This window comes from Xenopus laevis, chromosome 2S (assembly GCF_017654675.1).
Source record: "Xenopus laevis strain J_2021 chromosome 2S, Xenopus_laevis_v10.1, whole genome shotgun sequence".
NCBI lineage: Eukaryota > Metazoa > Chordata > Amphibia > Anura > Pipidae > Xenopus > Xenopus laevis.
Window position 1 is genome coordinate 29,842,628 of NC_054374.1, and position 9,873 is coordinate 29,852,500.

A 9,873-nucleotide genomic window follows, 5' to 3' on the forward strand; every position below is an offset into this window, starting at 1 on the left:
AAGAAAGGACAGCACTCTCGGAATGTCACACTCCAGGAAGGAAACAGAATCTGAACAGGGAACGTCGGAGGCTCTGCACCAGTCCCAGTAGGTACGCCACACTCTATGGTACGCCCGAGAAGAGGTTGGTTTACGTGACTTCAACATGGTTGCAATGACATCTTCCGCTATTCCCTTACGCCTCCATATGGTTGCCTCAACAGCCATCCCGTCAAAGCGAAGAGGCCTGGGTTGTGATGAACTATGGGGCCCTGACACAGGAGATCGTTCCTGAGATGTAACCGGATGGGAGGTGCGATCGACATCTCCTGTAGATCCGAGAACCACGTTCTTCTGGGCCAGAATGGGGCTACCACGATGACCGTGAGGACAGACTGTCTGATCTTCTTCAGAACTCGAGGCAGCATGGGAAGCGGGGGAAATACGTAAGCCAGGTCGAACCGCCAACGCTGTGTCATCGCGTCCACCCCCGTTGCGAGAGGATCCCGCGAGCGGGCGAAGAAGGTATTGACCTTTCTGTTTGATCTGGACGCCATGAGGTCGATTTGAGGGAGACCCCAATGACGGACCAGGTCGGCGAATGAGTCCGGATGAAGTTCCCATTCCCCGGGATCTAAGGTGTTTCGGCTGAGGAAGTCCGCTGAGACGTTGTTCACGCCCGGAATGTGAATGGCGGAGAGTCGGACTGAGTGAGACTCCGCCCAGTGCAATATCTGTTGTACCTCCGCTAGGGCCGCCTTGCTGCGGGTCCCTCCTTGTCTGTTGATGTATGCGACGGTGGTTGAATTGTCGCTCTGGACGCGGATTGCTTGGGCCTGGAAAAGAGAGGACCAGTGAAGGAGAGCCAGTTTCACTGCTCGCAACTCCAGGATGTTGATCGGTAGTTTGGACTCCACGGGAGACCATAGACCTTGTGCGGATAGTGTATTGAATGTTGCGCCCCAACCCAGGAGGCTGGCGTCCGTCGTGAGAATCATCCAATCGGGAGTCGCCCAGGACTGACCCCGGGAGAGATTGTTCGGGTTGAGCCACCACTGAAGAGAAATCCTGGTGGATGGCAGGAGTGACATCTTCTGCAGAATGGATCCCCCCCGCCATGCCGACAGGATGTTGGCCTGCAGTGGGCGTAGATGCAGCTGAGCGAAGGGAACCGCCTCGATGGTGGACACCATGGAACCGAGCACTTTCATGGCTATGTGAACCGTGGGTCTCTGAGTCTGTAGCAGGTTGGATACCAGAAATCTGATCTTCTCCCCTTTGTCTGTCGGGAGGAGAACGCGTTGAGTCAAGGTGTCGAATTCGAGACCGAGAAAAGTCATCCGGTGACTGGGAAGGAGGTTGGATTTCTTCCAGTTGATCGTCCAGCCGAATTCTTGGAGCAGAGCTAACGCCTTCTGCCGGTCCCTCACGCTCCTCTCCATCGTTCTTGCTTTCAGAAGAAGATCGTCGAGGTAAGGAGTGATGGAAATGCCTTGAAGTCGCAGAGTTGCCGCGGTCACCGCCATAAGTTTGGTGAACACTCTGGGAGCCGAGGAAAGGCCGAAGGGGAGTGCCACGAACTGATAGTGCCGATTCCGGAAGGCAAATCTCAGAAACCGATGGTGAGGAGGCCAGATGGGGACATGGAGATAGGCGTCCTTGATGTCCAGTGACATAAGGAGCTGTCCCGGTTCCATCCCTCGTATGACTGAGCGGAGTGTCTCCATCTTGAACCGTACCGAACAAAGATATTTGTTGAGAAATTTGAGATCCAGTACCGGCCTGAAGGAGCCGTCCCTCTTGGGAACTAGGAACAGATTGGAGTAGAAACCGGAAAAGGCTTCCAACTGGGGAACTGGAATGATCACCCCCTCTCGTTCCATCTTGGCAATACAGTCTAGAAAGGCTTGTGCCTTTGTGGGATTGGTTGGTAGTCGCGACATCAGAAATTTTCTGGGAGGACGGGAGGAAAAATCGAGGTGGTAACCTTCTGTGACGATCTCGTTGACCCAGGCGTCTGACGAGTATCGGTTCCAGACCTCCCGGAACCGCAACAGTCTTCCTCCAATGGACTCCTGCGGTTCCGGAGGGGGTGCCCCGTCAACCGGAGACTGGCTTGTCTGTGGAAGGTTTGTTGTGGAATTTGTTGCTCTTCCATGCTGGTCGTCCTTTGTCTGTGGGTTTGGAACGAAAATTAGATCGTTGGGGCGGACTGTAGCGCCGCGAAGATCGGCCGGGCTGGCCCCGAAAGTACCTTCTCTGACGAAACGTGGAGGAGGATCGAGACTTGGACTGGGGTAAAAATGTACTCTTACCCCCAGTGGCTTGGGAGATTATCTTTTCCAACTCCTCACCAAAAAGTCGTAGTCCTTTGAAGGGTAGTGAAGTTAAGGACTTTTTCGAACTGAGGTCAGCCGTCCAATTCTTCAACCATAGGGTACGCCGAGCCGCTACGGACAGTGCTGAAGTGCGTGCGGTTATCTGCGCTGTGTCAAGCGTAGTCTCGGAAAGGTAGGCAGATGCCTCAATTATGGACTGTACAGATGAAAGTAGATCAGTTCGAGGTACACCTTCTTGAATGTCCGTAAGAAGGGATTCGGCCCAGGCCTGAATGGCCCTAGCTACCCAGGCTGAGGCCAGTACGGGACGTAAGGTAGAACCAGCAGACGAGTACACAGCCTTGAGAAAACCTTCTAGACGTCTGTCGGAAGAGTCCTTGAATGCTGCAGCATCTGTGACTGGTAGTGTAGTAGATTTAGACAATCTGGAGACGGGAGCATCCACTGTAGGAGGCATAGACCACTTGTCCACCAATTCCTTAGCAAAGGGATAGGACTTAGTGAATTTTCGAGTGGCTTGAAATTTCCTTTCAGGATAGTTCCACTCCTCTTGAATAATATCCAGCAATTGGTCATGTGACGGAAAACAGAGAGAAGATTTGTGTTTTCTCTTAAACAGGCTGGAGGAGTGAGACCGTGTATCTTGTGACTGAGATACCTTCAAAACCTCAGTAACTCCCTTAATGATATGTTCCATGTCATGTTGAACATCATGGCCCTTAGACTCATCTTCAAGCAGATCGTCGTCGTCAGATGATATATCAGAAAGGGGGAGTTCGCCTTCTGAATGAGAGGAATCCCCCCCATGCAGAGAGCCGTCAGAGGGAGAAAGGGCCCCCGAGTGGGCTCTGGATAATTCAAGTCTCTTGCGCTTACTGCTGGGGCGTTGGTCTAGTTTGGCCAGGGCCCGGCCCAAATTATCTGCAATAGAAGGGAGATTCTGAAGAGAAGCCAGAGATTGTGTGAGTTGCAGGGCCCATAGGGGGGCCGGGGGCTCTGAAGAGGTACCGGCCATGTTGTCTTGTGGAGTGTCTTCTCCAGAAGGAGGGCTAGACATAGCAGGTGTGGCAGTAGTGGCACCTCCTGGTACAGGAACAGCGGGGGCTCCCTTGGCACAAGATCTGCAGAGGGGCTCACCTTGACCCCCAGTGATCTTTGATTGGCAATGCTTGCAGGCAAAATAGGTAATTTGGGCTGCAGTTGCTGGTGCTCTCCCCCCCCCCGCCCTAGGGAATAATCCCCCTGACTTACCTTCTGCCATAAGCAGGGACTATGGTACCAGCTGAGGGGTTTGGCAATGCTACAGAGCTGTAGACTGGGCGAGTGCTATTGCCTCTGGAGAAGGGACTTAAGTTAATGAAGCCCGTGCGCTGAGAAGCAAGAGCCTGTGAGCCGCGAGATAAGGAGCCGCACAGAGAGCGTGGAGAAGCGCGCGAAACAACAGCGGCGCTGGAACGAGGCTTGGAACGCAAGGGACCGCCTCCTCCCATGCGCGCTGTAGTATGCGTTCCACAGGAGGCGCGCCAATGGCGCCGCCAAAAACAATTCCCCTGCAGTGAAGGAAGAATGCGCCTATGAAGCGGCTCAGCGTGCGGCACCTAGGGAACCAGGGAATGCGCAGTAGTAGGCAGCACAGCTATATCCTAAGGGAGAGCAGCCCTGGGGGAGGGAGAGCGACCGTGAGGGGGTAGATGAAAGAAGATCTACTCACATGTAGCCGCACTGCAGGCCCTCTGCTCTCCCTCCACGGAGCGCAGGCACGCCTATGCGAGTCGTGTGTAGCCAGAAGGCCAGGGACTGACTCCAGTGGGCATCCCACGAAGGGGGCTTTATACTCAGCAATCCAGGTATCCCTGAATGTGGTAGTGACCCCAAATCCTCTTAAAAGCTGAGAGCTTGTTCTTGTCCATCCTCCTAGGAAGCAGGACACTTAAAAACTGAATGGTTTCACTACAGTCTGGGGTTAAGCCACACTACCTGGCACGCCCCCTTTTTCATTAACATAAGTGTCCTGCCTCCTGGAGGGTGGAGCTTAACCCCATAGTCCCTGTGTCCCCCTTGAGACAACAGAGAAAGAGCCGATCAATATTGGCAGAAGACTTGGATATCGGGCTGGACAGAAAAATTTTGATGGCACCCAAACATCGGCCATTGTGCTAAATCGTCAGATACAGGTGGAATTCTATTGTCTATATGTATATCTGATGATTCAGCTCTACATGTGTGTATTGAAATAAATGATCTTTCTTGGAAAAATCTTTTCCAAGAAAGATCGCAATTGTTACATCTATGGCCACCTCTAGACTGACAGAATTGTCCTCCTTAGGCTGCAGAGTTAAACATGTTATTTTCCCCACTTGATAATGACACTAACACATCTGCTATGACGGATGGCACTGTCACAATCACTTTAAGTGACTTCACAATATTTATTAAAGGCATTCATTCACCTCAAGACCTTTAAAATGTTCCTCCTATTCGCATCAGACAATGGCAAATAACAAAATGCTTGAATGTCAGGTTGGCTTGCAGGGTCAGGTTTAATTACTCTTGCTACAAAGAAAAATTAATGTTTTAGTAAATAGCTTTATTTTCATGCTCAAACAGTATAAAAACCTTTACAATTATCAAAGACATTGACAAAGCAAAAACAATAAATTTGCTAAACAATTTCACACATATGCACACACAACTATTCATATTTTATTAGGGATGCACCAAATGCACTATTTTGGATTCAGCCGAAACCCCGAATCCTTCGTGAGAGATTCGGCCGAATACCGAACCGAAAAATCACATGACTTTTTGTCAAAAAACAAGTAAAAAAGTTTTTCCCCTTTCCACCCCTAATTTGCATATGCAAATTAGGGGTGGAAAGAGGAAAACTTTTTTTTTTTTTACTTCTTTGTATTTTGACAAAAAGTCACACAATTTTTCTCCCCGCCCCTAATGTGCATATGCAAATTAGGATTCGGTTCAGCCGGGCAGAAAGATTCGGCCGAATCTGAATCCTGCTGAAAAAGGCCGAATCCCTAAATGAATCCTGGATTCTGTGCATCCCTATATTTAATAATATTTTAGATATTATTGTATAGCAGTCTATTAGAAAATCGACAATAAAAAGAGTTTTTACAGCAGACAATAGAGAGAATGGCAATTTCAGCAATTTAAGCCATGAAAGATTTTCTTTTTTGATTATATTTTAGTTCCATTTTCTTGTAAACCAGCAAGATTGTGATGTGAATCAGATGAACTGAAAAGAAACAGTTGTCCTACTGAGCTGGACTTTTCTTACAAAGCACCTTAACTACATATACCAAAACACTATGGATCACATACACTCGTAATCCTTGTGTCTCTTAATCCTTGATGGAAAATCCTTGGCAGGGAATCACAATTTCATTACACTATTAGGAGAAAAATATATTTTTTGTCTACAATCCAACAGAAGCTGTTGAACAAAGCAAAACAAACAAACCTCTAATAGAGGACATTATTCAGTAAATCTGCTGGTTATTTAATGGTGTTGAGTGTCTGGAACAGCTTGCTGAGGTTCACTTCTGAATATCCGCTCCGGGAAAGTACTTGGTCAACGGTGCTCTTTAACTTCTTGTACTGGTTTTCAGATTCTTGAAAAAGCTTCTTTTTTAAGTGACCTGAGGAGAAAGTGAAAAGTGAGAAAGTGTTACTCAATGTTCATTGGGAATGCCGGGCTCTTGCCATACATATAACATATACATATAATACAAGTGAAAATGGAATTGTTGAACACGGATTGTAGTTTAGGCATTAATGTTTCCTACAAACACAACACTTTTCAAAGTGAAGACATTGTATGCATGAGCACATCATTTAGGGAACAGATGATTTTTAAAAACTAAAAAATATCAGTTAATGGGATTAACTTTTTTTGTTCAATTGAGCCACATTCAATTCTAGAGTTGAGGAGCAACACAAGCATACAAAAAGGGCAAAATAAGGGCTGTGATTGGCTATTTGGATAGCCCCTATGTGGACTGGCAGCACAACAGTTTTTTATGCAACCAAAACTTGCCTCAAAGTCAGGAATTAACAAATAAACACCTGCTGAGGCCATTGGGAGCAACATCCAAGGGGTTGGAAGCAACAGGTTGTACCAGAGCCACTGGTTGGGGATCACTGTACTAGATGGTTCATGCTTCACTCGTCCATACTTTAAACAACTATAGGGCTCATAAGGGAGTCAGGAAACACTCAATACAAAATGTCAAGGTCTTTGCCTTTAAACTCCCCAAATCCATAAAGATCGGTGGGTTTTAACAATATTTGGATTAAATACCACCGTAGCCCATAAGATAGACATATGAAAATGCTTTTAATAGTTATCTAGGTTATTAGACCCCACGACCTTCTTCCTCCTGGCAGGGAAACAACCCCACAGTTTGGAAACCTCTGCAATAAGATTTAGTCAATACTCCCCTAACATATACACTCCTCTTATTAGTATAGCATGCAAAGCTGGTCACAAAATATAAGTGCTCCTGCGCTGTACAGCTAACAAGATCTAACCCTGTTGCTTTAAATTCAGGCTCTCCGCTGAAATTAAAAAAAAAACCTGACATCTTGTAGTTGATTGCTCAAATGTGGATTTAGGAAAGACCATAGGGTTCCATCACAGGCCTCACTCTTTAACAGCAAAATCAAGACCCCCACAAACAGCTCTACTTGCCTTCTAAGGCTCAACTGAGCAGTGGAGTTGACCACCACCTTGTTTGATGCATAGAATCCTGGTCCCTTGCTCTATCAACCAGAAGCTTACACACTAAAAGCCAAACTAGACTAGCTTTCAGTTTGCATGGCTTTTCTCACTAGCAGATCCAGGGACTAGAAGCCAAACATGGCAGTTGCCTACTCCATTGGACAACACTGCACAAAGGAGAAGGAAAGGTTAAAATTAAGTTAAGTTTTATCAGAAAGGTCTATATAAATACAGTAGTAAACCCTCAAAGTCATGTTGCTCTGAGTCTTCTGTCAAAAGAAACAACATTTCTTTCCTTCTATTGTGTACACATGGGCTTTTGTGTAAGACTTCCTGTTTTCAGCTTAAACCTCCAGGGCTTGGGCATGCTCAGTTTGCTCCTCTCAAACACCTCCCCTCCCTGCTGTAATCTGAGCCCAGAGCTATGAACGAGCAGGGAGAGACTGATGCAGGAAGAGATGTCACAGCAAGCTAATATGGCAGCTGCTATCCTAAACAGAGAGTGCTTAGAGCGGTTTACTCAGATATGGAGAATAAAGAATAAAAATGGAGTTCTAGCTTGCTCTGTTGAGGCTAATTTATTGGCAATAATTGCCTTAGTAGTTTTCCTTCTCCTTTAAGGCACAGGGCTGTTCTCAGAACTCCTTTTGCTGCAGTTGGGGAGGACTGTCCAGGGGACTCAGGGTCAATAATTGCCTTCCCATCTCTTCTAAAACGCATGCCAGTTAGTTAAAATAAAAGAACCAGGACTGGGAATGGTGGTGGCTCAATATTTGCATTGAGCACCAAGACCTCTACTACTTGCAAACAATGATTAACATTACATGCAATGCAGTCAAGAGGTTCAATAATAGCAGCTATTGGATACTGACTAACAGATGAAATTACAGTAAGCAGAAAGAAAATTAAACCATTTTATGGAGAGGATAATGTAGAGTTATTTTTTTAATACGAGTAAAAATAAAATTATCATGGGGCAAACAGTCTTTCAATTGGGAAATGAAATAGAATATTTTGGTGTCAAAACAAGCTGTAATATGTCAAGGCAGTTGCAGCTTATTTTCCTGTTCCTATTAACATTTCAAAGAAAATGCTATCTGTAGAAAACAAAACAGGAGACAAATATGGATATACTAACTATGGTAATTTTAATTCTTCTTAAACAAATTGCTAATTGGGTATTGATGTGTTAAGATCATGTACACAAGAGTACGGAAGCTTCAATTAGTTGAATTTCTCGACTCACACAAGTAGAAATTCACATTTCCACGAAGGAGCTAAAAGAACCTACTGTAAATAATTTGCATTTAGCGGTTTTAGTCGTTGACTTGTCTATTTGCTCCAAGTCTACTTACAGGAACAACGTCTGTACAACAGTTGAACAACAGTTCAAGAGGTAAAATAAAAGGGGCAAGAGGTAAGTACCCCGCTGGGTATATATTCTGTACAAGCCAAAACGGGTCCTCAATGTCCAACCAGGTATTTTATGGTGAAGAGTAGATATCGGTGTTTCCACTTCCATCATAGGATTGGTTTTATGGCAAGAACTGCATATGTATCTTCCCTTTCAGTACTTTATATAACATTCCTATATTTGTAAAAGTTCATGCTTTCATGGTTGCCTGATCTTGTTCATCTCACCTCCATTATACCGTGACACACTGGGGTTCATTTACAAAATTTGCACAGCGCATATTTATTTGCAAATGGTTGTATTGCCCATGCTTTTTACTGAACTCTCAAATATTGCACTGCTGTGCCCATCTTTCAGAGTTTTGCAAATTCGCATTGCCCATAAATTTTTTGTTCGCAAATACGATGGGTGTTTGCGTGAGTGCGCCCAGTGTGCGAGGTTGTTGTGCGCGAAAATAACATTGACCAGGGCCGCCATTAGAAATCACGGATCCCGCCCACTACACAACACAGTTAAAACACTACGCAGACATCAGCGCTAAAAAAGGTAACACACACAAATTATAAAAAGCTATTGATGGTCAGGGCCTCCATATAAGTTAAAAAACTGTGGCACTAGGGCCCCCATAAAAGTTTTTTTTTTTTTTTTGTGGAAAATTGGTGGTCAGGCCAAAAACATTGGCGCCAGGGCCCACCATACAAGTTAAAAAATGGTTTTATTTATTTATTTTTTTTTAAAAGCATTGGTGGCAGGGGCTTATAGAATATTAAAATAATACATTGTGACCAGGGTAATAAAAAAAAAAAAATTGGTGTTCAGTAGAATTGAACTGGTGGCTTCAGGACTTCAACTTCTCCTTCTTTTTAGTGACTTAGGGTCTTTTCGCTGCTTCAGGACTTCAATTTCGGCTGTTTTCGTGACTTAGGGTCTTTTCGCTGCTTCAGGACTTCAATTTCGGCTGTTTTCGTGACTTAGGGTCTTTTCGCTGCTTCAGGACTTCAATTCGGCTGTCTTCATGAATTCTTTTTTTTCCGTTGCTTCAGGACTTTGGGTCTTTTCGTTGCTTTCAGGAGTTTAAGTCTTTCCGCCGCTTTCAGAACTTGGGGTCTTTTCGCAGCTTTCAGGTCTTTTTGCCGCTTTCAGGGCTTCAGGTCTTTTCGCCGCTTTAGGGACTTCGGCTCTTTTTTTGTCGCTTTTGGGACTTTGGGTCTTTTTGTCACTTTCGGGACTTCAGCTGTTCGGTACCTCGGCTGTTCACAGTAACATAGTAACATAGTAAGTTAGGTTGAAAAAAGACACACGTCCATCAAGTTCAACCTGTTAACTTTTTTAACCTGCCTAACTGCTAAAGTCACTGTTTCAAATGCTGTACTCAATAGGCCTGCCCTAAATAAGCTTATTCC

The 9,873-nt window shown here is 45.4% G+C and overlaps 1 protein-coding gene across 2 annotated transcripts in view; it reads right to left on the minus strand.

The window, feature by feature from the left end:
- Positions 1-4,730: 4,730 nt before the first annotated feature.
- The window catches only part of pola1.S (polymerase (DNA directed), alpha 1, catalytic subunit S homeolog), a 181,705-nt gene continuing 176,562 nt past the window's right edge, over positions 4,731-9,873 (minus strand). The window contains 2 exon segments of one of the 2 annotated variants that reach the window (NM_001088586.1): positions 4,731-4,871; positions 5,797-5,974. In NM_001088586.1, the coding sequence (NP_001082055.1) occupies positions 5,832-5,974 (143 nt within the window). In that variant the 3' untranslated portion in view covers positions 4,731-4,871; positions 5,797-5,831. 2 annotated transcript variants of the gene reach the window in all.